The 26929-nt window shown below is 37.5% G+C and overlaps 1 protein-coding gene across 3 annotated transcripts in view; it reads right to left on the minus strand.

The window, feature by feature from the left end:
* trrap (transformation/transcription domain-associated protein) overlaps positions 1–26929 on the minus strand; it is a 91502-nt gene that overhangs the window by 28569 nt on the left and 36004 nt on the right. For all 3 annotated transcript variants that reach the window (XM_084135558.1, XM_084135557.1, XM_084135556.1), the window contains exons 39-58: positions 25554–25760; positions 25063–25221; positions 24806–24940; positions 24563–24673; positions 24332–24478; positions 20372–20585; positions 19902–20027; positions 18362–18508; positions 15800–16002; positions 14228–14349; positions 13588–13801; positions 12301–12480; positions 9280–9426; positions 8151–8270; positions 6920–7207; positions 6509–6646; positions 5836–5939; positions 5326–5461; positions 3205–3396; positions 11–206 (exon numbers count right to left, since the gene is read on the minus strand). In XM_084135558.1, the coding sequence (XP_083991684.1) occupies positions 11–206; positions 3205–3396; positions 5326–5461; positions 5836–5939; positions 6509–6646; positions 6920–7207; positions 8151–8270; positions 9280–9426; positions 12301–12480; positions 13588–13801; positions 14228–14349; positions 15800–16002; positions 18362–18508; positions 19902–20027; positions 20372–20585; positions 24332–24478; positions 24563–24673; positions 24806–24940; positions 25063–25221; positions 25554–25760 (3286 nt within the window). The remainder of the gene's footprint in view (positions 1–10; positions 207–3204; positions 3397–5325; positions 5462–5835; positions 5940–6508; positions 6647–6919; positions 7208–8150; positions 8271–9279; positions 9427–12300; positions 12481–13587; positions 13802–14227; positions 14350–15799; positions 16003–18361; positions 18509–19901; positions 20028–20371; positions 20586–24331; positions 24479–24562; positions 24674–24805; positions 24941–25062; positions 25222–25553; positions 25761–26929) is intronic.

Raw genomic sequence — 26929 nt, forward strand, 5'->3', positions numbered from 1 at the left:
CCTTGCATACCCTGATAGTGGTGCTGCCGCCACATAAAGATGCTGCTCCAATGGGAAAGGTCATCTGAGACAATTGGCAGCCTGTTTCTCCAGGTCTTCACCACGGTCTTCATGTCATGGAGGCTGGTGTTGCGGCCCAAGTTGGCAGGCTGGAGTCCTGCATTAATCTGAGCAGCTTCCTGTAGCTCAATAATCTGCTGAGCCGCCTGAATGAGAACAAACCAGGAATAAACAGATGAGAATGTCTTTGTAGTTGTTAATAAACATCAGGAAGATGTAACAACTCACGTTCTCTTCAAAGCTCCTGCTCAGTTTAAATCTGAGGGCTACAGTAACACAAGAATCTATATATCACACTCACTCACACAAACACTGGTTTCCATGTTTTATGGGGACATTCAATAGACATAATGATTTTTATACTGTACAAACTGTAGTCTATTCCCTAAATCTACCCATCACAGGAAACTTTCTGCATTTTTAAATTTTCAAAAAACAATTTTTTGTATGATTTATAAGCTGTTTTCCTCATGGGGACTAAGAAATGTCTCCATAACATTGGGAATACCAGGTACACACACACACACACACACACACACACACACACACATACACAGCACTCCGAAATCCATTACTGCGAATGTATTACAGGCTTATGATTCCTATTGAGAAAGAAAAAGAAATATAGAAACGAAGTCTTGAGGTGGCTGAACGAATGGATGGATCAAAGTATCTTAAAAGCCATTTACTCAGAGAACGGGCAGAGAGAGGGAAGCGCACAAGTGAAGCGTCTATTCCCCTAATGCCTAATCGCGCTCTCAGATGACACTTAGACCACACCAGCAGAGGACACAGACCACGGTGACCCAAAAAATGCTACTCATTCCTCACGAACTATCGATGGATGACCTTAACATATCAGACGGTAAACACACACCCTGCTCTCTTAACCAAAATGCCACATGGATCTTTAATCTCCTCTCTGAATTGGAAAAGACATGAGGAAGGGAGTCTGGCACTTACAAGGTGATTTACAACATGATGGTTTACTACACACACGATGAGTAGCCTGAGCCGCGATAATGAATTATGCCCGCGAACACACATACATGCATCCAAAAACAATCCTTTCAATAGTAATGCCTGCTTTACAAGATAAATGCCTCAAATCAGTCCATGGACTTGCCAAATCAAATCCCCACACAACAAAATAAATTAAGCAATATAATATTTTTCACAATTATCTGTTAATATCAGCTGATGGCACATTATAACCTTCATTCTGAGTGCCCATTCATCATGTAAATTTAATTTTCTTGCAGATATTTAATCAAACACTATCTGATGGGAAAAGTAATTACGAGTCATTTTAAACTTGGTGGCGTTCTCACTCTCTCTGTCTCATGGCTCCTGTCTGCCTCTCTCGTCCGTTCCAATCGCTCTTATTGGACTTCTGTATGGTTGCATTAAGGAGTGCAGGCGTAAACAGATTCAATTATCAGTAAATTCAATTATCCCTGAAGTCAATGGCTCTGGGGCAAACACTGAATTTTTTGAAGGCCTTACTAAAACAGCCACAAAAATGTGCCCATTACCATAGGTTAATAACAGCTGGTTCTTTACACTAATTAGTAGTATTAAACTTCAATCTAAATCGCTTAAATGTATAGACTTTATTCGCTTTGAGCATAAATGAAAGAATAAAATCTCCACTTTTGAATGACCAAAAATGTAACCGTCAGTGCTGACGTCACATTTGCAGAATTAATTGTGATTCATGATTTGGTATTTTATTGTACATTCTGCAAACTAAATTCATATATGCCATATCAAGAGGAAAAAATATGAAAAAAAAAAACATGCTATTAAATATCTCATATTTATAATGCTTATTACACTTATTTTCATAAGCATATTTTCACTTCTATTTTTTGCATGAAATAAATGTGATAATTAAAAAAAAAATAATTAAAAAAAAAAAAAATATATATATATATATATATATATATATATATATATATATATATATATATAGCAACATTTTCTTTCGGCACACGGCCGACAATCAAGTCTCGTCTACAGATTACATTTTAACACTTTTTTTCTGCATTACAAGCACTTTTCAGAAAATGCAAATACAATTATTTAGTGAATAATTGTTTCATAGCATGTTCTCTTGGTTTCTTCATTTTAACAGAGAAAAGAAGAAATTAAAGAACCAATAATCAAATAATAATAATAATAATAATAATAATAATTATTATAGATTAAAATTGTATTTAAAACACTAATTTTGAATAGTATTAATAATCATAATAAAATACTGATACATTACAGTATACAGTTTTGATTTACTAATAGTATCAAGTAACAAAAATCCCTTCAAGATATTAATTCAAGAATTCAAAAAAATATTCAAGATGTTCTGATTACATCTACTATATCCAACTCCTCAATCATGCGGACCACAGAACCATCAGCCATTGCCCATAACACCCTGTGTGGTGCATTCACATTCTCCAACAACAACACCTCATTTCCTCAATTTGGCTGTCATATTTGCCATCACACCACAGCCGTGCTCAAGAAGAGTGCTTCTAGTCTCTAACAGTCCCCAGAGGACGCGGTGCGTGGACAGCTCTCACACATTACCCTAATCTACAGGCACACATCACCTCGGCTCCGTCCCATTGTGTGCTCTGCCTGATTATGCGTGTGGCAGTCAGGAGGCTGTTCTTTCTGCTGAATATTAATACAAGCTGCCTATTGAGCACCACAATGGTGCAGTCAACACTATCTCAGGCATTTTAGAAAGGGCCAAAGGGCCAAAAAGAGGGAGGGAGGGACCAGGTCTGACAAAGGAAAAAGTGATATTGTGCAAAAATGCAGAGTGAAGGCAATTATAAGAAAAGTGTCTACTTTAACCACTCTCTCTGCTACAAGGGTTTGTATAAAGTCACGCGCTCGCACATGAAATGAGATTGCCCGAGTCTCTAGCTTGTCAGCGGTGATATCGGACCAGATGTTCTGCATTTGAGATATCATTATTTAAAATTGACAATCAATTTAGATCAGATCGCTTGTGGTGCTCTGATTGAGCTACACCGCTTGAAAAAGTGAAGAACACCATCAAGAACATTAAATTAGAGCTGGAGAACGTCTGGTTAAAGGGTGTTTGTCAGCTCACACACTGACGCTCCTAACCTGCAGAAGGGGCGTGTGAACGTGAGAAACGATGTGTGGCAGTCTCCTCCATTCTCTGATGGCCAGACTGCTGGCCATCTCCACCAGCCGCTCGATGAAGTTGAGCTGCTGTTCCTCCGGGTGACAGATGGCGAGGTAGCCACGATGCATGTTCACCTTCCAGGCCATTTCCTTTGGACAGCTCAGCTCCACCTGATGCAAACAGGAAACACAGCTGGATCAGCATACACTTGATAAGATTTTTTTTTTATGGTTTATGCTCACCGAGACTGCATTTATTTGATCGAAAATACAGTAAAAACAGTAATGTTGTGAAATATTACTACAAATTCAAAATAACTGATTCTTCAGTTCTAATATGCAGATTTGCAAGAAACATTATAATAACATTAACATTAACAATAATTCTTATTATTATCAATGTTGACAACAGTTGTGCTGGTTAATATAGCTGCTTAATATCATTTATTTGAAATCGAAATCTTTTGTAACTTTATAAATGTCTGTTACTTTTGATCAATTTAATGTGTCATTCCTAAAAAAATTATTTACTAACCCCAGACTTTTTAACAGTAGTGTACTTGCACAGTTAGAGTGACTAGTTTTGTTTTTACAAGACACATCTCGATGGGGTTACAGACGGGACGCTAACCGAAGCTTTAGTTTGATTGCTATAAATAATGATTTTGAACTTGAATCCCTGAGCAGCATGTGTGTCCTAGTTTTTGTTCATGGTCATCTGGTCAGCCTATTCCACAGTGCACACTGCAATTGGAGTTAAATAGGTGGTCGTAGGGAGAATAAAAAGTCGGTACAGGTTGCTGGCATTGTGCAGTATGACGATTTGGAGGGATTTACACTCTTTGGTCAGTGTGCGCTTATCATGGCTAGCATCTGATAAATAACCCTGCGTCAGGGCTGGCCTTATCCACCTGCCTTTAATTGAAAGAGGGGACATTTAAACTTCCCGAGAGCAACTGCTGCTGCCAAGCAGCTTGCCCTGGAACGGAGAAAACAAATCACTTCCCAGCAGATGTTTGAGCAATTATTCAAGCACGTATCCGTAAATATTAGATGCAAAGCGAACGGAGAGGGAAGAGGAGGAGGAGGAGGAGTGGGAGGGTTGCTGGGCTGGACAATTTAATTAGGTGTCACCTTAGGACAGAAACCTGAATGGATTCGTTCCAAGTCTCCTTGAACAAGAGCCAAGAGTATTTATAATGTGCCCAGACTCTATCGCACACTTTTTCTACTTTGTTTTAGAAGTGAAGCCCATAAATTACCCACCGACGGCAAGGCTACAATTCTGAAGTCATAAACAATTCGGCAAGAGTAGTTGAGAGTGTGACTTTCTGCATAAAAAGTGGTGCGCTTTTTACATTTGGCAATATGGTGAAACTCCAATAATAATTTTAGGTGTCAGTGAAGTCATAACTATGGTTTTAAGTTATCTGACTGGACTGGAAGTGTGTGTGCAAATTTTACTCCAAAATGCAGAGTATCTAGCCAAAAAACATACTTTAATGAAAACTCTTACAGCCCCTTATATATATATATATTTTTTTTTTAAAGAAATTAATAAAGTTATTCAGAAAGGGCGCATTAAATGGATCAAAATAAACAGTAAATACAGTTAAATCACAAATCTATTTCATTAAAAAAATTGGGAAAATTTCACTGTTGCCGCAAAACCATTTCTCAAACTGTTAGAAATAAAATAAAAAATAAGAAATGTTTCTTGAGCAGCAAATCAGCATATTAGAAATATTTCTGAAGAACCTTGTCACACTGAAGACTGGAGTAACAGACGCAAAAAAAATCAGGCATAAATGGTATTTTAAAATATATTAAAATAGAAAACAGTAAATTGTAATAATATTAATGTTTTTACTGTATTTTCCATCAAAAAATTACCTTGGTGAGCATAAGAGCCTTCTTTCAAAGCCATTAAAATAATCTTACCGACTTTACAGGTAGTGTATGTATCTATAGAGTGTGTGTTGAGTAACAGTGCAATTATTCAGACAAGATAGATCAAGTAAAGACCTTAAATAAAACAGACAATTACTCACAAATCTTAAATCCCTGTGTGTGTTGATTGCAATGTGGTACTGAGTTTACCTGCACCAGAGCATCTTTCATGGCGGCCCAGTTGGACACTCTCCAAGCACACTCCAGCACCAGGTATGGGTTGTTATGGCCTTTAGATTGCCCGTACTCAGTCAGAGGCTCCCACTGGTTCAGCTCTTTAGAACAGCTGGAAATCAACATACAATTTAGATTTATTATATTCCATTTTACATTATATATTGGAATATAACCAATGGTCCAGAATGTTCATAAAACAAGGTTTTTGATCATATTGCTGTTTTGACAGCTTTTGACAATTATTTGACACTGAGTTTTTGAGTGCATAATTTTGGTCAATCTATGTTAGTCATTTGGATATATTTGCATTGTGCTAGGTTTCCACAGTCTTTTTGGATATATTAAAAATAATGTGTCTTATTGGCTGTGGTTTTCTTGGTGGTTTGTCTTATCTGCAGTTTTTTCCTTTCAATAAGGATGGAAAAATTTCTTGACGGTGGACAATATCAAGTGTTGAGTCTGAGTTTTGCTTTTTCAACTCACCGGATCCAGTGATCCTCCCACAGCTGGTATTCAGGGAAGATGGCAGGCGAAACATTGTGCTCTTTGCGAGCTTTCTCCATTGCCTTCTCATAGGTTTCTTGAGCCTAATGATGATGGAAACAGAATTGTTAACATCTTAAAATATAAGAGCGACAATACATAGAAATCTAAGAAATCCATTTTATGTTTCCCCAAATTTTGTATTTTCTGTTTTCCTATTTTAATGGTTTAACTAAATTTAATAATCAAAAAGTATGCCTAAAACTAACAATTTAATAATTTATTAAAATTTTAACAATAATAGAGACCCATGAAATGAAATTCTGTGTTGTCTGTTTTTTTAACTTTTCTGGATGCTGTGTTTTATGATTATATAATTTCTTATTAAAACATTGTTAATCAAATGAATGCAAAAAAACTTTAACAATTTAATTAATCTTGTGAAATGTAGCATGAAATCTGAACAGTCTTTTTGCATTTTAATATTCACTGACATTAGTGATTTGATTAAGTGTACAACCCTTTTTTGATTTATTCATCCGAATTTGGCCAAATTCCATGACATTCCACCATTTTGACTGTGTTCCACAATCCAATCTGCATGTTTTGCAATCCGGAAATCATATGGCCCTAAATAAATACATGCAGATACGATCGTTTCAGTCTCTCTCACCTGTTCAAAGAAGCCATGCTGCTCGTACGCGATGGCGGTGCTTGATTCGGGAAACTTGCATCTCTTCTGCCACAGCCCTGCCCACATGTCCTCCTCCTGCAGAAGGGAGTATAGCTCTGCCAGCGAGTCAAGGATCTCCTGAGGGAATACGAAAACACATCTTCAAAGAATATAGGGGACAAACACATCCATATTCAGAGGTGTTCCAATGAGATGACTGCTTAGCATAAGCAGCTTGAATGCTGGGATACTTCAAACTGAACTCACTGACAGGTCAAAACAAAGCCAACTGGAAAATCAGCACACAAGTTCATTTTGAGTGACACTGGAGAACCTTCAGAACACAAAACTTCCTCTGCCAAGAATATCAATGGCAACAAAGATTGAAGAAGAGCTCATGAATCACTGTACCTGCTGTGGAGGAGTGATGCTTTCCTGCTCGTAGAACTCTGTGCTCTGTTTGGGTTTGATGTGCAAGCTAAGGCCTTTCTCAAAGGCTTGCTGCTCCAGCATCAGGGTGGAGCGTAACCATAGATTGTGGGTCTTGCCTAAGTACTTCAGTACGCAGGGCCTGATGGGTATGGGCGGCACGCACTGAGACATGGCCTCCACAAAGCAGTTTAAAGCACTGGGCTGACAATCTCTCTGAGCTTGATGACTACCACTACACAGGAATGGACCCATCTCGCCTGACAGTGCCTAAAAAAAAAAGGGATTCAAAATTAGAAATGCATGATATATTTGTGCAATATTGGTCATTGGTTGAATTTTTATTGATGTTTATCAGCCATGTTCCTTTTCCCCACTTTTACATTTAGATTACTTTTAACAGCGTTAATAAATGCTTAGAACTAAAGGAAGAAATTCTCAATTAATATCCATACAATAAAATATTACATATTTTTAAATAAAACATTAAAAAAATTAATAAAAATATATCTATATAATACTTTGTATGCTTTAAGAAAACAATTGATTTAAGATTTAATTTTTAGTTAGCTTTTTTATTGCATTGGCTTAATGGCATCGGCCTGAATTTTAATAATGCTTTACCCTAATCAATAGAATAGTATAAGTTTGAGAACTTTATAATAAAATTTCAAATAAAAGTAGTTTTTATTTTCCATAAATATTCAATAGGCATGACAACTCTAAAGAAAATTAGCCCATGTTACACAAAGAGTTTTGCATTATTATTATAGAAAAGACTGATCCTAGTAAATATGTCCTAGGTTTTTTTTTATTTACCTCCTACAAACAAAAGCCATAAAGCTGAAGATTTCTATTCTGAATATTTGTTCTAACAGTCTACAGCCTCAGTCACTCTAAATTAAAGCTTTTTAATGAGATTTCTAATACTTAAGACATCTGGTCCATTAAACTCTGAAATTTGCATAAAAGGTTTAATTTCTGCTCATTAGCAAATGCTGCTTGTTTAAGTTCAGCGGCAGGGGCAGAAAGACAGCCTGTCGGACCCCCGCCCATGCACCATTAACACACATTTTGCATGCCGATTGAGCAGTCATATGCATTATTATTAGTAAAACAGTCAGTCTACACTTTAAGATGGAAAATGTTTAGATTAAAAAACGTCCAACTGTCAGCTCAGCTCTTTGGAGAACTGGGACAGTGAAGCACTCACATGCTGCTGGCGGTCCGACAGAATCTTCCAGAGGCGGGGGAAGAGCTGGACCCAGGTCTTCTCGGCCAGTGGGGTGGAGATGTGGCACAACTGAACCAGAGCATTCAGCAGTGCTCCCGTCTGATTACACACATAAGAGACTCATTTACTGATAGGCAATATATCAGCCATTAATCAATCCACATTTAGCCACTTGAGATTATCGCATTGGCTGATAACAGTGCCAGCTCAGCTGATTAACAGACGTGCACCTTGTTTCAGTTCCAAAATCCACTAGGAAACCTTTGTCAATGTTACAATAACCATTTTACTTTTTAAAATATTAAAAAAATAAAAAATAAACTGGATACATACCGTAATGACTGTTAAAGTGTTTTGTAATTTTGTTGTGCATTTATATCATTTTTATTCGTTTTCTTTCTTTCTTTTAAACTAACATTCTGCAAAGCAGAAAATGATACTTGCAGTTTAATCTTCACTTATGGCACCAAACATTCAAGGGCAAAAGAGACTATTCCTTCTCAAAAAATTACTTTTCATAAGGGATCAGTGTACTTTAAAATGCATGACCGGTCAATCACATCTTGCCACTGAATAATTCTTAGGGCATAATTGCACAAAAAAGGTTTGGACCTCTGGCCACAAGAAGAATAGAGATGTTAGCATAAGTCAGAACTCAAATGTGTGCTGTGGTTCCTGACAGCGGCTCCGGTGGGCAAAGCAGGCAGGTCAGGTCTTTGAACTCCTTACTTCATCATTTATCTAAAGCCTGCTTGAGAGGTGCATATAAAGCAGAACCGTGTCCAGGATTAAATAGAAATCAATGACGTTGTGACCTCAAAGCGCTCAGAGACAGAATCCCATGTTGCCCTGATCAAACTCTCTTTAACAGAGACACTTATGAGAGAGAAGCCAAATGAGGAAGAGCAGGCTAGAGATGAAAGTAGCAAGAACCAAAGGTGCATATTAAAATCTCACTGTTGTGAAGCTTGTATGGCTTCTGCATGTGACTCATTCCTACATATGTCCTTTATGTAACCAGTGTCCTTTTTTTAAGTTTTGCTTGGCTTTTCCCACTGATTAAGGGGTTGCACTCATGAGGGCGACATATGTTGAGGTGATTGCTCACCTTGACCTCTCTCAGGGAGTCCAGGAACTTTTCGTGGCGGTTGGTGAGCATGTGCAGCTGGTTGCCCGTGTCTCTCTCCGCCTGCTCCTTGGTCTTGGGGAGGCTGGTCTGGTCTCCAGGTGCCAGTTCAATGTCTATCTCCACATCCTACAGATGAAAAGGTCACAAAAACATAAAATATTGGAAGAACATTTGTTTACTTGCTAAACTTACAGCAGGCCACTATGAACTCGAGGTCAGCACCATTTGGAACTGAACTGAGAATGTCTCTGAATTCCTGAAATAAATTACTTAACTTGAATTAAGCTCAGATGCAGGATACAGATTTGAAAATCAAATTTGAATTTAAGGAAGTAGAATTTAAAGCTGCAGTCCGTAGTTTTTCCTCTTTGTCGCCATCTCTGTTTGAAATCTGCAATTGCAGTTATTCGCGGAATTATCAACTTTACGTGGGTTGTGCCTCGGCACGGCACAGCGCGGATTAATTAATGTTTTGAGGAGAATGTGCGGCTGTCAGTCACCGCGCCGGTGTGGATACTGTCATTCGCAATCACAGATTCTACTTTTTGGAAGTATGACCAACATAAGAATTTTCACCAGAAAATGTCATCTGAACAAGTAACATCCACTTTTGTTCTGACCAACTAAGGGATAAAGCATTGCAGTAAATCGCGCCGATTAAATCTAACGATCGCTTATCATATTACATCAAACCGTGCAAATTATGCTTTGTTCTCAAATTGTTAATGTTAACAACATCAGCATTGCGTGACTACATGTAATGCCCTTCTGATATTTATCTTTGTTTTCGCACAGGCCCAGTTGCAGTCTCTTTTTTTCTGTAGCCACTCCGAAGTCGGAAGTGTTTTGCATTTTACAACGGGTGAATCTCCAGTTGTCACCGGTGATTTCCAGCGGAAATCCACCAGTACCACTGGAATTAAAAAAAATATATTACAAGCTTACCATTTTGAATCGAAGGCAAGCAGATAGTTTTGAACACTGGCTGGTTATGTACCTGCTCAAATTTATTTTGGATAATTTTTAACCCAAAAAAGTTACGGACTGCAGCTTTAAATATAATAAAATAATGAAATTTCATACAGCTGGTGTAAGTGATATTTTCAATAATGCATTTCAAGTAAGAATTATCACCATTAGATTATATAAATAATCAACTTCTGATCAATGCCAGATACATAGAAATGTGTAATGTGTAATAATAAATGCATAATTCAACAATATATTTATTTATATATATTTTTTTTTATATTTATGAAAAATGTATGTAATACATTTGTAATTTGTATATTATTTTAATAGGGCTACCCCCGACTAAAGATTGTCCTTGTCTACTGTTAGTTGTTCATTTAAGCTATTAGTTGATTAGTCGAGAGAGAAATACTACTAAACAAAAAGAATGAGCATTTAAAATAGAAACGAAGAGCTCCTGCAGTGACACCAGCAAACATCAAATGAACCTTTCTGAGATCAGAACACAAAATAAATAAATAACCTATAATAGAAATAACAATTGTATTATAAACAAACAAACAAACAAATAAATTATACAGCAAACAGAAACACTAAGAGAAATATCAGTGCAAACATAATCGGGCCAACAGAAAATAGCTTTAACACTGAATTAAACTCAAGGCCCCAATATACTTCAAGAGAAATCGAAGAACGAACTGAAGTGACGTTGTCAGGCAAACAAAATCAGGCAAAAACAAACTTGGTTTGGAGTTCGTTTTGGGAGTATGAAACAACTGGCCAAAGAGAACTTTCCGGAAAAGTTTGCTTTGGCTGGTAAACACCTTTGTACTACCATTGGTTCATAGGTAGGTGTGCGCGGACTCGTGGAGGCTCCACCTTCTTTCACGTGGAAATATTTTGTATTCCTGTTCAGTCAGTCAATTTCAGAAGTCCACGAGTGAAAACATGAACACACTGGAGAGCTGCTTTATATCACTGTACTTCTGATGAAATGAGACACTGATTTTCATGTTCGCAAACAGTATTTCGCTGGTCGCGTATTTCAAACTTTGTTTTACCCCTAAGCGAAGAACGAAAAAGAACTTCGGTGTGAGTATATCGGGGCCTTCAGAGGTCCAAACACACACACAAAAAAAAATACATTATATAAACCCAAATAAATAAAACATATAGCAGCAAACTGAAACACTACAACAGTATGGACAATAGGGTATACCTGCCTCACAGTCACTATTTTTCTTCCTCTGATCTCAGTCTTCTCATATTATGAGAAAGGGAGAAGTGAGCTCTGTCTTGCTCGCAATGGAGCCGGCCTTTGAGAAAATGGCCTCCGATAGCGTGGATGTGGAAGTACAATTAAACATGTCATGCATGCAGTCATGGGGTACAAATTTAGCTTCCACACGATATTCCGCATAATTAGATATGTGCCTACTATTAATGCACATTTATATAGGTTAACATTAACAATAGAGAGAGCGGTCATGTTAAGTGCCTAATATTAGGCTACTACCAACTTGTTTTAAATAAGTCATGTTTGAGGTCCCACATCACCCTTTTGCGGTCAGTCTTTACACTTTTGAAATGTTCCAACACTTTGGATTTTTTGCCCAACATATTAACGCATGGACTATCCGTGTTAGTGATCTGTCACTGCGTGACTTTTACGACTAACCGAATTATTAAAATGAAGTCGACCAATCCTCTTCCCTTCGACTAACGCTTAGTCGACTATTAGAGTGCAGCCCTAATATATATTTCTTATATTATTATGAATTTTTTGTGTTTCATACATAATTGCAAGAAACTCTAAGCAGTTCCTCACGAATCCCCTTTTTTTTTTTTATCTCCTGCTCTAATATCTCCCCAACTCAAAATGTAGTGTTGTAATGTAATGTTCATTTTGGTTTTAATTAAAACTTTCTCTGTATATCAGAATTTGATAGTAGAGCTAAATTAGGCCATAAAGGCACAAAACAAGCTTTTCTGTAAAGATGTTTGTATACACAGAATGGCTCAGCTGACCTCCTCCTTGGTCTCGCTGTTTTCTCTCTCTCGAGGTTCCTGTTTGATATGCGTCGCCATGGCGAAAGCTGCACGGTCATGGCTGTCAGCCAGGTTTATGACGTTGGTGATGGAGGGGAGCATGGAGCCCTGGCAGCTGGTACCAATGGTGGTGTTCCTCTCACAGACCGCCAGCAGCAGCTGTGAAGCAGAGACGACAGAATCAAACTCTGAACTGCCACGATTGCTCAAACACACATGCAAACAGCTGCTCTCGCTGCGAGGAACACATCACATGGAAGAAAGTAGCTAACGTTCACGCATAAATGACACCTGCATGAGCCAGCATTGTTTAACAGCTGCCAATTTTAACCACTAGCGTACATACATCTAAATGCTTGACACCATCTGTAGAGCTCCAACAGTGAATGTTCTTCTACTCCATCACGGCAGGATGAATCGCGCACATAGCCGCCATGTGTAGGACAGCATTAATAATTCAAGAGCCAGAGTAGCATTGATTGTGGCTGAGATGGATGGATTGTGACCTGACGTGTGCAGGAGGAGCCAGAAACCAGAGCTGTTACATTATGGTGAATGCATTAACAATCAGAAGAAAAAATATTAAAAATTAAGGTAAAAATGGTGATGTCGTCAGTATGCATTTAAGTGCTATATAAAGTGCAATTAGCTTCTGTGTAATTTAAGCATGTGCATTATTATGAAGTATTATCAATTCTGCATAGAGCTTGCATAATGATTGGAGATGTACAATATATTGTTTTTTTTATAATTATCAAAAAATGTAGACCTGTTGTGGTGACAATTGCAATGTTATATCAGAAATGTTATTCCTAAAATACTAAATGAAACCAAAAATGTTGATTTAAATAAACAAACTCTATTTAAAATAATATAAATAATCAAAATCTATTTAAAATAAAATAAAATTTATATAATATATTATTTTATGTTTTTATATTTATTTTAAATATTTGTTTGTATCAATCAACGTTTAAGGTTTCATTTAATACTTTATGTATAATATTTACTATTTTAAAAAAAAAGTCTAATAACATATATAGGCAGTATACACATACAAGAATGTTTATACAAAAGGTCATGGGTTCGATTCTCAATACCAGCAGGAAAACAAGTGAGGTGCCCTCGAGTAAGGCACAATTAGCAGGTTTCTCCAAAAAATTCTATATTGGTGCATCTCTAACCAGCAAGAAAAAAATGAAACTAATTTTCACATCTTTTATGCGTTTTCCTCTTTTTTTTCCCCCCAGTAAAATATGCCTGTACCTCTGTGCACTGTTTGATCCAGAAGTGGCTGCCCATGGCCTCCCAGTTCTGCGAGCAGCAAATATACAGAAGCCTCTCATAGACTCGTCGCTTCATTGATGAATCAAACACCTCAAAAAACTTTGCTCTGATCAGTGGCTGGGTGCAGCGCAGCCCTGACAAGAACGCTGGCTCCAGCTTGGACGTGATGTCACTTCCTGAAAGACTCTCATCTCTGAAAAACAAAACAAAAAAAAACAAATACCGAAGTGCTTCAGACAAACGCTGCAAGACCGTTGTTGTATTTGCCTTCTGAGACCGCATGAAATGCAGCGTGACAGTAAACAACTTGGTAGGTCTTTAGTAATCCACAGCTATTAGGGACTACATGTGTTCCAGCATAGATGCAACTAGAACTGCTGACGTAGACATGTGGGATCTCACTAGGATGATTTGCTCTTGACGCTGGAGAAATGCTCTTTTGGCCAGGGTGATGGAGGCCCCAATGCCTTTTGCCCCTCAGCCGCCAAACACCCACACACTCCCCAACTTTAACAATAAAAATCGGGCCTACCACCCAGCAGCCGCAGTCTTGTTGCTAATAGCAATAGACGGAGGGCCAGCGCGGACAGCAGACCCTGTGATTAATCGGCGTAATTACCTGTAGACGTAATTAACGAGGTCCAGGAACTGGGCATTCAATTCAAGGTCATCAGGAAAGCGTTTCTCAATGTAGGTCATCATTTTCACCAGCAGAATGGACTTCTCTCTTGGATTAGGCACCTAGGAAAGAAACGAAGACAAAGAGAGAGAGTAAGACAGCAGAATAGAAAGGGATCACAAGAGGAGAGGACAGGAGAAAGGAGGAGGGGGCAATAGAATGATACAGTCCATTTATCTTTCATCTATCAGGAGAGCTGTGCAGCACCTTTGCTCGGCTCCCTTTTCTCCCTGTCTGCTCTCTCGCCTTGGGCTAACAGAACAGACACCCGAGTTCAGCTGTCCAGGCCACAGCGCGCTGAATACACAATGCCTCATTTACAGCAGGGTAGGCTTTGAGCTCAAGTGTTTAACACAGGTCTATTCAGAGTCGACACAAGGTTGGTTTACTATTGCGAGGTTAGAAAGTCTACAGAACTGGAAATCCTAGTTACACATGTTAAACCAATAATGCATGAAGCATGAACCAGGTTAAGCCATTTGTAGTTGATTTCCCTAAAAATAGCAAGAACTGTGGCGCTATCAAAACACAGCCCTGCTCGTTTCTGCATCCCAACCAACAACACTGGCTTAAGCAGTGTTGTGAGTTTGGGGTGGTCACTGGTCAGACCAATAACAGACAAAAAGGCAAATCTTGTTTTGTCATTGTTTTTGCAATTCTGTTTGGTGGCACAGAAATAACACTCATCATCTCTTTTCTTCCTCTTAGACCACATCCTGTCCAAATTGACAATCAAATCTTTTTAATGTCCAAAATGTGTAATTAAATAATAGAATAAAAGAAAAATAAATGCATAAATAAATGAAAAATAAATCCATTTAAAAACCCTTTTAAGGTGTCTCGTCATACATTTTTTATTATTTAACGCTTTACCCTGAGGTCCAGTTATAATGATCATTTTCCATCCTCTTTCTGACCTTGCTGTCGACTATCATTTTTACTGCCCCATCATTCAATAGTCTCTTTGCAAATTCTGCATTACATTGTGACAGGACCACAAAACAATCCATGCCAAAAATGTACCACATAAACTATCAAGGTCAGATTAAAATGATTAGAGATCGTATAAAAGACAATTTCTGCTGCACGTTTCTAAATTTGTGATAATTTGGAACAGCATATAGTTTAAACCATCTACACCACTGGTTCTAAACCGGGAGGCTGGGGTCCTCAGCAAACAAATGGGGTATTTGGAATCAAAAATGTTGAGAACCAATGGTCCACACAGTAGGAATAATAGCATCAATCCTTTATCCTCCATGTTACTCTACCGTCCCTGAGCAGCCACGATTCTAATCACCCAAGAGTGACTGACATGTAAATTTCATCTTTGCTGCTTAATTTTAATAGTCTTTCTGGACTGGCAAAGTTTTAAGTTCTGAAAGTTGTTGCGGTATGTTTTCATAGTTCACTGAAGTCTAAACTCAAAATACCAAGGAAAATAGTATTTCTCATACGACACCAGGCTCTGACAGATTCAATATTTTGAGACATCAGCCTGACAGAGTTTACCTGGTTGGTGGCCATGGAGTTGCCAGAGTTTTTGACCCATTCCTCCACAATCTTCACCACAGCGCGAAGAATCTTTGGGTCTGGAGATTTCTCAATGAGGGAGGTGATAATGACCTGGATGAAGTTTTTTCTCATTTCCATATTCATGACCGACAGTCTCGTCTTCACCAGATCCAGACTGAGCATGACCAACTCACTTGTCACTACAAACGAAACAAAAATAGAAGAATGTGAGCACATGATTAAATTAGTGATATTCAACAGAAATTTGTGATACAGTTGAACACTATTTTCCCTTTTCTTTAGGTTCACAGGCCTTGTATCATTTTCAAAACCTAACAAAGAGGAAAAACTACACCAAGCTCACCTATACAGCCAAATATTGCATAAATCTCAAAGGCAAGCATTGAACATATATCAAAAACGGTTAAAGACGGCTGAGGATATGAACCACAAAATTCGAAATTCTGCCAGCTGAAAATGGAGGAAACGTGATTGAGTTTTAGCATGGAGAGTTGTAGCAGAACGGAGACGGGTTATGAGTTTAGTTTGGCCTCTGAATGTATTTTCTGCTTGATTTGCTCAAGGTAAAATGTGATTGTTCTGATGAGTCGAAGCCTTGGGGGAGAATATGTTAGAGGCTGATTTCCAGTTCGCCGCTGACTCATGCTGTGAGGAGGTCTTTGGGCGACGCTGTCATGGTGACATTGCAGTGTGAGGCCATTCAGACAGCACAGGACAGGCAGGGCCGAGAGTGTGCGAATGTGCGCGTGTCTGTTCAATCCCATCTCAATGTACCATTTAAAAACCATAATAGCATTTAGAAGGCACAGAGCAGATGGGATTGTCTGGATTTTATATTCCAGTGGACACAGTTGGAGATTTTTGACTTCAATCACAGAAGATGTTTCTCAGTATGGATGGATTTGTGGGCTGGTCTCAGAGCATTTGATTGGCCCTCCTGCAGCACCCAGTGGTCAAATACGGACAGCACACGCTGGAGTCTAACGGTTCCCTCTCTCACACTCTGCTCCAAGGTGACAACGTGTCTTTTTGTCTTTCTGCCCAATTTTTAAACTCCTCCAGATGAATGCAGACAACAGGATTAAAGCTGTCCCAGTAAGAGTGTATATTTTTCCATCATACTGTCAAAAGCCAAAATTTAAGACAGACTGTCATTTCTGGGCCAAGAGGAAGAAAACCCATTCTGTCAGACAAAGCAATAGATCTTAACCTACCTCAGCTGGCTTCCATATACTATCCAAAATAAAGTCAAGCTTGAAATCTTTAAAGGCTTGAAAACGGCCTCCTGGAAGGGAGGAAGTGATCTTAACCAAGTGCAGATGGGCTAATGACAGAAAGAGGCCAGTGCTAAAGCACAAAATTGTTTAAATTGAGCAGAGCATACTATATTGCATTAACTTTACATGGTTGCCTCTAGACAGTTAGCCAATTAGGATTGATTCAGATGATTTAGCAATCCTCTGAGTGCCATCAAAATAAGAACTGATCTGACCTCGGATTTGCCTGTTCGGTTTAAATTTACTTAGTGGGTCAATGTCATAAGAGTCTACACAATACATTAAAAATCCAAAGTTTAAAAATCATGTTTCATATGGTTTTGAAAAACTTTCATTTCGGTTTCGAAAACTTTACATTGTAATAATGAGTAGCCATAAAGTAATAACTTATTTTTCTTAAACCTTGAATACATTTGTATATACAAATTATTAATTAAAAAAATAATATATTTAAGATAAAAAGTAGTTTCTTTAATAATTCATTATATTTGTTCATTTATAAATATCGTTCAGTTTTTGAGTCGCCGCATTACATGGCATTTTACAATCTGAACTAGCGTTGTTGCACCAATGTTGGCCTATACCGTTAACGATAATTCTTTATATTTGAAAGCCGATAACCATGTATTGGCCGATAAATCTAAATCCAAATTTTTATATAATTTTTGAGAGCCTGATTACAAAAACAAAAGCCTCACCTCATGCTATCATTATAATTTTATGTAGCATATATGACAGATTAGCACTGCACATTGAACTGAACTGTATTTTCCTTTTTTTAAGTGATTCCAATCATATTTCAAGCAATTCAAAAACATCATGGTGAACAGTGCACATCTGAAGTGTCACAGCTCAAGGAAATAATCCATTATTTATTATATCGGCCAGATTTTCTTATCAGGACGATAACGTTAACAATAAAAACAAACATCTATCGGCCGATACTGATATGGTGGCCGATATATCGTGCATCCCTAGAACTAACTTTGACTAATAAATCATAAGTGTCAAAATATATGATATTTTAAGATACTTATTGATCGTGACACCCAGTGATGAGGGTCTGCATGGGTCCTCTCTATGATATAATTTTCTGTTTCCTGCATATTATTTTTTTAAATATCAAAGTAACAAGTAATTGTAGTAAAAAAACAAACAAATAAAGTAAAGTAACGTAAAATAAAATAATAAATTATGGCAAATTACTAAAAAACAACAACAAAAAAAAACTCCTTGACCCAAGTGTCTAAAGAATGATCACCTGTGCTGGTTTCAGCGGTTCCGGGGTTGGGTTGCGGGCTCAGGTGCTCCCTCACCATCTTCTGCAGGGAGCGCATGAAAACGGAAATGAGGCGGTCGATGTAGCTGGAATTGTTGCTGCAGGCGGACTTCAGGATCATCAGCGTTCCTGGAAGCAGAGGAGAGAGAAGCTGGTAACATGAAGCCCCGCTGCCCTCACGACACTGTCAGGGACAGCAAGCGACACGCGCCTGCTAATGACTTTGGGTGCAGCTTCTTTGTCCCTGTAGTTGTATTACAAGGACGTTTCTGAAGAAATCTAACCGAGTTACCGGGTAAGGACAGGGACACACACACAAAAAAAATCTATGAGTAATGCATTTCTTAGATCACAGCTCTGGGGAGAAAAGATAAATGTAAAAAGTCACCCTCGATGGAGACACATACAGTGCATCAGTGGTAAATGTAACTCTAGAGCACTGCCAGAGAGGAATCAGGAGGCATTTATTGACCAATGATGCCATTTTGGGCTGAAATGAAACACTGGTAACTTTAGAATGTTATTCAATAGAGTTATCACTTTTTGGTTTTCAATTATAAAATAATTAAAGAGGACTATTCTTTTGTAAAATATCTCATCTGAAAGGGATCCATATACAAGTACACCACCATCCAAACGTTGGGGGTTGGTAAGATTTCTTTAATGTTTTAGAAAGATTAATTCATTTGATAAAAGAGTTATATTGTGAAATATTATCACAATTTAAAAAGAGGATTTTCAGCAGCCATTAATCCAGTCTTCAGTGTCACATGATCCTTCAGAAATCATTCTAATATGCTGATTTCATGCTCAAGAACATTTTTTTATTATTGTCAATGTTAATTTTTTTTTATGGAAATGGTGATATATATTTTCTCAGGATTATTTAATGAATGGAAAGTTCAAAAGCATAGCATTTATTGTCCCTTTTAATAAATTTATTGCATCCTTTCCAAATAAGAGCATTAATGTTTTTATCAAATCATACTGAACCCAAACATTTGAATGGTAATGTACAAAACTCAATAAGTATACAATTATAGGTCCCACTTTATATTAAGTGTCTTTAACTACTATGTAATAACACTTAAATAAAATGCACATTGTTTCCATACAAGCTTTTATATTTGACTTGCATTTACAAAATACCTGCATGTTATTACAGCTGTAATTAATTTCTGTAATTACATCTAGAATTACACTTTTAACCTTTACCTTACCCTTTAACCCATTCTTAAACCTAACCATACACAAAACCTGTCCCTAACCTTACCCATATCCCACCTAAATAGCAGCAAAAGTGTTTTGCAACACAATAAGTACATGGTACCTAACAATTTTTTTATGTTAAGTACATAGTAGTTAAAAGACACCTAATAAGTGTAACCAATTTATAATGAAGTATTTACATATCTGGTTTGCATTCCATACCAACTATATAACAGACAAAAAAAGTTAACACCTTTATCTATTTAGTGTTTGGTCAGCCTTTGGTCAGGTAGTAGAGCTATTAAATTCTCACCGAACAATTGAGTTGGGTTAGCGCTGCTGGCTTTCTCGTAGTTGGTGAGGCCTTCATAAATGACTTTTCCTACAGCAGCGTACAAACACTCCAGCTCCTCATACTTGGAAGCAACGGCAGATGTGCCTAAAGAAAAACCAAAATATTGGAAGAAAAATGTAAATGGTTACCCTAGTTTTCAAATGACAACAATCCAATCAATTCCTATTTTGAGAAAGAGAGAGAGAGAGAGAGAGAGAGAGAGAGAGAGAGAGAAAGAGAGAGAAAGAGAAAGAGAAAGAGAAAGAGAAAGAGAAAGAGAAAGAGAAAAAGAAAGAAAGAAAGAAAGAAAGAAAGAAAGAGATAAAGTTACTATCCTAACTTTATCAGTTAGGATAGTAGTTTTTGATGTAGTAGCTATTGAAAAAACTTCAAGTGAGCTTTAAGTAATAAATGAAAAGACATCATCGATCACATCTTGATCTACTCACTGGGTTCTGTGGGGAAGGTGCTCATGAGTCTGGACAGGAGGGAGTGGACTGCCCTCAACACTTTGGTGTTGCCACAGGTCATGCAAGCTGCAATGCCACGCTGCAGGGGCTTGAAATGTGCGAGGATGGCTGGAGGCTGCAGCACTGACAGAAGGAAGCTGAGAATCTCCAGTCCTGTGCAGATATTGGAGAAGTTCGCCTGATTTGGCTGCTCCTGAAAAACAGAAGAGGATGCACTGATTAATAAGAGTAAACAGGAACTGAAACTACTAAGTTTGAGGTCTGTAATATTTATTAATATTTTGAGAAAAGTATCTTATGCAGTGTGTAATATAACTGTTTGTGAATGTAAAAGATGTGCAGAGTTTCAAAGATCAAAGTGAACGATAAATAGAGTTATTGTCTCCCAAAAGAACCGGTTCTGAACTGTCTGAAACGAGTGGTCAGTAATTTCAATCTTACTTACTGCATGAACCTTCATCAGTTGTAAAAATTTGCATAATGCCAGCCTATGATCTTCAATGGCTGCCCGCAAACAACTTTTACTTTGACTCGCCCTCAAACACTGCAGTTGTAGCTGAGGCCTGGACGGGTTTGTTTTGTGTTGTTGACATGTTGAGAAGAGGCTGTTGTCTGTGCTACAAAAGCAAATCCAATATGCATCCATTTCCAAAGGAAATACAAATATGGCAATAGCGATTTGTTTCCGAGGTGGTTTAGCGCAATTCTGGCCCTGACATGCTTACCTGCAGAGCTTACTTACAACCCTAATAAAACACACCTGAACAAGCTAATCAAGATCTTCAGGATTACTAGAAAGCTGCAAGAAGGAGAGTTTGATAAGAGTTGGAGCTAAACTCTGCAGGAAAGTGGATCTCAAGGACCGAGTTGCCCAGCCCTGGTTTAGAGGGACTGGATCCTTGATAGAGCCGTTTCAGATATTATGAGAAAATAAAAGTGTTTTTTTTTTTTTTTTTTTTTACTTTGGATGGATGTAAACCTATTGTGGGAGACCTCCAAAACAAAATTAGGAACCATTAAAATAGCATATTTATAACTGTTGGCAAGGCTTAATTTTCAGCATCATTACTCCAGTCTTCAGTGTCACATGATTCTTCAGAAATCACTCTAATATAGTGATTTGGTGCTCAAGAAAAATTTCTTCTTATAATTAATGCTGAAAACTTAATATTTTTGTGGAAACCGTGATACATTTTTTTTCAGGATTCTTTAATGAATAGCAAGTAAAAAAAAACAGCATTTATTTTAAATAGAATGTTTTCATAACATTATAAATGTCTTTACTGTTACTTTCGATCAATTCAATGAGTAACCCAAAAGTTAATAAATAATGACATCTAACTGGACTACTGAAACTTCTGGGGTCACACAAAGTTTTAAAATGAATAAACACAGGTAAATCTCTTTATTCTCACATTTATGTCAAGTAATGCACAGGCTTGTCACAATGAGTAAAAACCAGTGCTGATTAAGTTTCAGGGGCCACTGAATATTGACAACTATGGTCTGAGGGGATTCTTTAATCACTGACAAGCCGGCACAATGAGATGATAAAAGCCCCTAAGATTTGCAGCACTGTTCATTAGTTTGGATAAGAGCACCTGAAAAGATCACCTCACTCACTCAACAGGGCTCTGGGGCACAGCCGATGAGTGACCTGTTTGTCAAACTCATGCCACAGGAAGTGTCATTGACCCACTCTGAAAATAAAGATGGAAAGGATGCAGGGCTCCAGACTGACTAAATGGGCGCATTTTGTGACCTTTATTCCTGCCAGTGCGACTAATTTTTTTTAGAGGTCACACTGGTGCCTCTAAAGTGGAAAGAAACAGCGCTACTCGTTTTGAACCGTTCCACATGGACGATTTATCAACTCTGCTCAAAAGACAGCGTAGCGAGAGCTACTCGCTGACCATCTCCATCATTTGGCAACTAAACAGCAATGTGAGATACAGTGAAACAAGTTTGAGTTCAGCACAGAGTTCTTCTTTGCTGGTTTAACTCGGTGATTTAAACCAGATGAAACAGTGCTGACATTCAAAAACACTGACGCAGAAAACAAGAGAAACATTGTGTCACAACAATCAAGTTAGAAGGCTTTTCCAATCCACAAATCACCAACATTTACTGGATTTACTATAGTAACATTAACTGTAAACATGGTATTGTGGCATAAATATGGGATAATCTTATATTTTATTCTATTATTGTTATAACATAAACATGTATTGAAGTAATTGAATATAATTACAGTATTTGTTAAGATATATAATTTTTTTGCATTTGTATTTATACTTCATGTGTTTATATAATGGGCTAATATAACAAATATAAAACCATACAGTTACTTTTTGCATGGTAGTGAGGTGCTAATCTACAAATATATGACATTACAGAAGACCAATTTTAAGAGTAGAGTTCTAACACAGTCAGAATATTTAAGAGTTCACCCAAACAAAAATTAGGTTACAAGTTACAACTTTTATAGATGTTAATGTTTTTGTTAATGAAAATAAATGTGCGTCCGCATCTCAAGCTACTGTCAACTCAAATTACGGTCAAATGTGCATTTCCAAGAAACAAAACATGTAATACTAATAATTAATATTATTAATTCTTATATTTGGGGCTACCAAATCAGGTGCTGGTGCCACCATCTGTGTCATCTCTCTGCTATATCAGAGCATTTCAATCACTGGCCTATATGACAATAGGGAGTCGCATAACTGTCTGCCCTAAAAAAGAATCGATAGAGTGGTGTGTGTCCAAACAACAGGAAGCCCATTGCTTCTTAACAGGTGGAGTGAGAGAGGGATGGGAGGTTACAGTAATAATAGTGCAGGTGGCAGACGCTCACTAACTGAGAGATGTTCTCTCAGATGACAGCTGAGTTAGTCACACCAGTGAACTCCAAAGAAAGAAAAATCATTCATAAGAGGGAGGGGATATCGATTTTGCTGGCATCAAAACTGCTCTTGGAAAGGCGCAGGAAATAATGAAGAGGGATGTGAGAGGAACAGGATATGGCGGTCTTCATCTCCAAGACGAACACTTCAAGTCTTGTTCACACCAAGACGAAAATTTCCAATAAACATTTTAATTTGAACGGCCGGCTGTTAATGAGTCTGTTCAGACTGACACAAACAATCCAATGCCATCAATGCGCCATCAATTTTTCATTGATCAGTTCTAATCTCTTTTCCATGACACTGCAAAGAAAACCACCCAACCAATAGGATTCACAGTTTTGATCACATGCCCAGAGCTGCAGCTGTTATTAAAACCACACAACATGGTGGCACTCACAAGCAGAGTATTTTGCAAAGAGATATTTTACTAATGGCATATAAAGAACCAGGAACTCTCGTCTCTGTATTGACTTCTTTTCTTCTCCATGGCAAGCAGGTGCTAGAAACAAAGTTCAGTAGCGATTTGTGTCTGGAGTAACCAGGGTTTTTCTGCTTTCCTAAATGCGCCACTTACAGTCAGATAGTGAATTTGCATTTTCCTTCAGCCTGTTTACACACTAGTCTGAACAGACAAATCACACGCGAAAAAAAAAAGACAAAATTTCCATTGCAAACATTCCTGTTGGTTTGCACAGACTTACATTTGTCAAACTCCTATGAGGTTATTTTTTTTACAATGAGACTAGAACTAATAAATCTCACATTCAGACTCAAATTTAGTCATGGCCTAGCTATTATACACTTAATACATTGAACAGCGATGCTCTTCCTGGCAACAAGACTTAAAATCCATATCCCTGATCCCACTTCATTCCTAAATGCCAGTCTCATTCATAAATAATAAATATATAAATATATAATATATAATATATAATATAATATATAAGAATAAAGGAAAAGAGACCAAAAACCCATAAAGCTTAAAATGCACCATTTCTGGTATAAAAAAAATCTGACACATCAAACTTACCACAGTCATGAGGAGCTTGTCGAACCACTGCAGTTTAAGTTCGGCACGGGGCCACATATCCGGCCTGAGGGCAGTCTTCATGAGGTTCACACAGCGACGGGACAGCAGCTCACCGGGCGAGCCTGCTACATTAGTGCTATCATTCACCTGCAAACACAGAGCAGGATTTAGCCTGTGTAAGTATTAGTGAACGCCTCAGTAAGATTCACTAAGCAGGTATGAAATAGCTACCTGGCAGGCGATACGGATGAGGAAGTTGACGACGGTATCTGTGTGCTGCTTCTCCACAGGTTTGGTAAGTAAAGCCTCAGTGCCTGGCATCGACTGACTGCGGCTAAAGACCTGCACATACCAACACAAACATAATACAGCCAATGTGCTTAAACATGGCAGAGTCCATCAGGGTACAGAGCGCAAAAGACTGATTACAGTGGTCACACTCAGGCGTCAGCGATCGGTTTAAGGTTTCCTCACCGTGCCGACAGTACCAGCAGCAGTGCGGAATCTCTTCACGTCTTGTGCCGAATCCACAGATATTCCTCTCTTCATAGCAGCAGAGGCTCCGCTCGTGCCCTCGCCCACACTTACTGAATCAGCCTCCGATTCCGGCTGCAAAAAGAAATTCATACCCAATAAACTGCCGGAATCTAAAGCCAAATACATTTTAAATCACAGAAAACCAAAACTTTTTTTCAAAACTGATTTTGCCATCTTATTTCCTGGCGACTGACCTGTTGGTCTTTGATTCTCTGGAGCTCCCATTTGATGACCACCTCAGCTAAATCCACTGCCAACTTCCTCTGTTCGATAGTCACACTAGGGGTGAAGCCCAATCGCTGCATTGCACTGATCATGTGCTGAACCAAGTGATGTCTCACTGGGTAATATACCTGTAAACAGAGACACATACACTCTATCAAACTCTACAAAAAAACGAAATGTTATATGAACCACCAAACGAACTAATAGCTAAAGCTATGCAATATAAATTGAACATTGTGAATATCGGATAATAAAATTAAATAAGCAATAAAGTATCCCCAAAGCAAAAGTCAAAATATATAGATATTTTCAGCTATATCTCCCAGCCCTACTAAATCTATTCTATTACATCAAAAAAATATGATTACAAATCAAATACACAGTGGAAATGCACTAGCTGTACTATGGGAGACATTAGTATGACAATTATCTTTATGGTGAGTTAAGTGATGTTACATACTCTGAAGTGCTGTACAATGAGATGAAGTATATGAACAAGTTGGGGAACTGTGTGGCCCTCCTCCACAATGATCTTGCGGGTCCAGTGCGTGAGCATTTGATGACCGTCCTCCATCCGTGCAGGTACAGCAGGTGTGAGAATTGCCATGGCCTGCCGAACAATGGCACGTGCCTCCATAGTATGAGCCTTTAGCAGACTGTGGAAAACCTGCATAGAAGTAGTTCACAGCTGAAGTTGACTGAAGTGACTTCCCAAAAAACTTTGTGTAGAAAAAGCTCTATCCTTTGAAATACTGAGGTAAGTGAGGAATTTGGGTTTGAGGAATGCATTTTATCAGCAAAGGTCTGAAAACATATTTGTTTGTAAATGTGTTATATGTTATATGTCATATGTTATGGGTTAATTTAAAAAAAAAAAAAAAAAAATGATTTTTTTATTTAAAAAGATCCTTTTTTTAAAGTTATAATCATGGTTTCCTTCAATTGGTATGACTACACAATAACATATAGAATCTAAAGATTTATCAATTGTTTTAATAAAATGAGAAAATAGAAAAACAATTGCTTTATCAACATTCAAAAGTTTGGGGTCAGCATGTTTTTTTTTTAAAGAAATGAATAGTTTTATTCAGCACGGATGCTTTAAATTGATCAAAAGTGACTGTAAATGCATGTATAATGTTACAAAACAGCTCTATTTGAAATATAAATATTTCATAAAAATATAAACATGCACAACTATTTTCAACATTGATAAGAGACCTTTGTATTTCCAAAATCAGAAATTTGTAATGATCTCTGAAGGATCATGTGACACTGAAGACTGAAGTCATGTTTGCTGAAAGTTCACCTTTGTCATCAGAGGAATAAATTACATTTTAAAATAAAATAGAAAAGTTTTTTTTCATGAAAACTGCTTAAATAGTCAAAATTGCAATATTGTGAAATGCTATGAAAGTTTATTGATAAATGCAGCCTTGGTACGAAACATACTTTAAACTTTATATTTTAAACTTTATATTTAAAAAAATAAAAAATAATATATATATATCTATCTATCTATCTTACAGACTCCAAACCGTTGAATGGTACTGTAAATTTTCAATGACATTTTTTGATGCACAAAAAAACCTGCTTTTAGGTAATACAATTAAAATCTGTACTCTACAACCTATCTGTACTTATATTTGTATATTATACACAATTATATATTTCCCAATATCATATTTGATATCATCAATTTGATATCATGTTGATTATACTAAATATGATTAAACCTGGATAATTTTCACAGGCTTGCTGTTTTTTCTCCACGTCAAAGACAGAGTTAACAACTGTTATAGAAATTATTCTATTGCTTTTTTTGGACCAATATTT

This window comes from Abramis brama (assembly GCF_963993115.1).
Source record: "Abramis brama genome assembly, chromosome: 14".
Classification (NCBI taxonomy): domain Eukaryota; kingdom Metazoa; phylum Chordata; class Actinopteri; order Cypriniformes; family Leuciscidae; genus Abramis; species Abramis brama.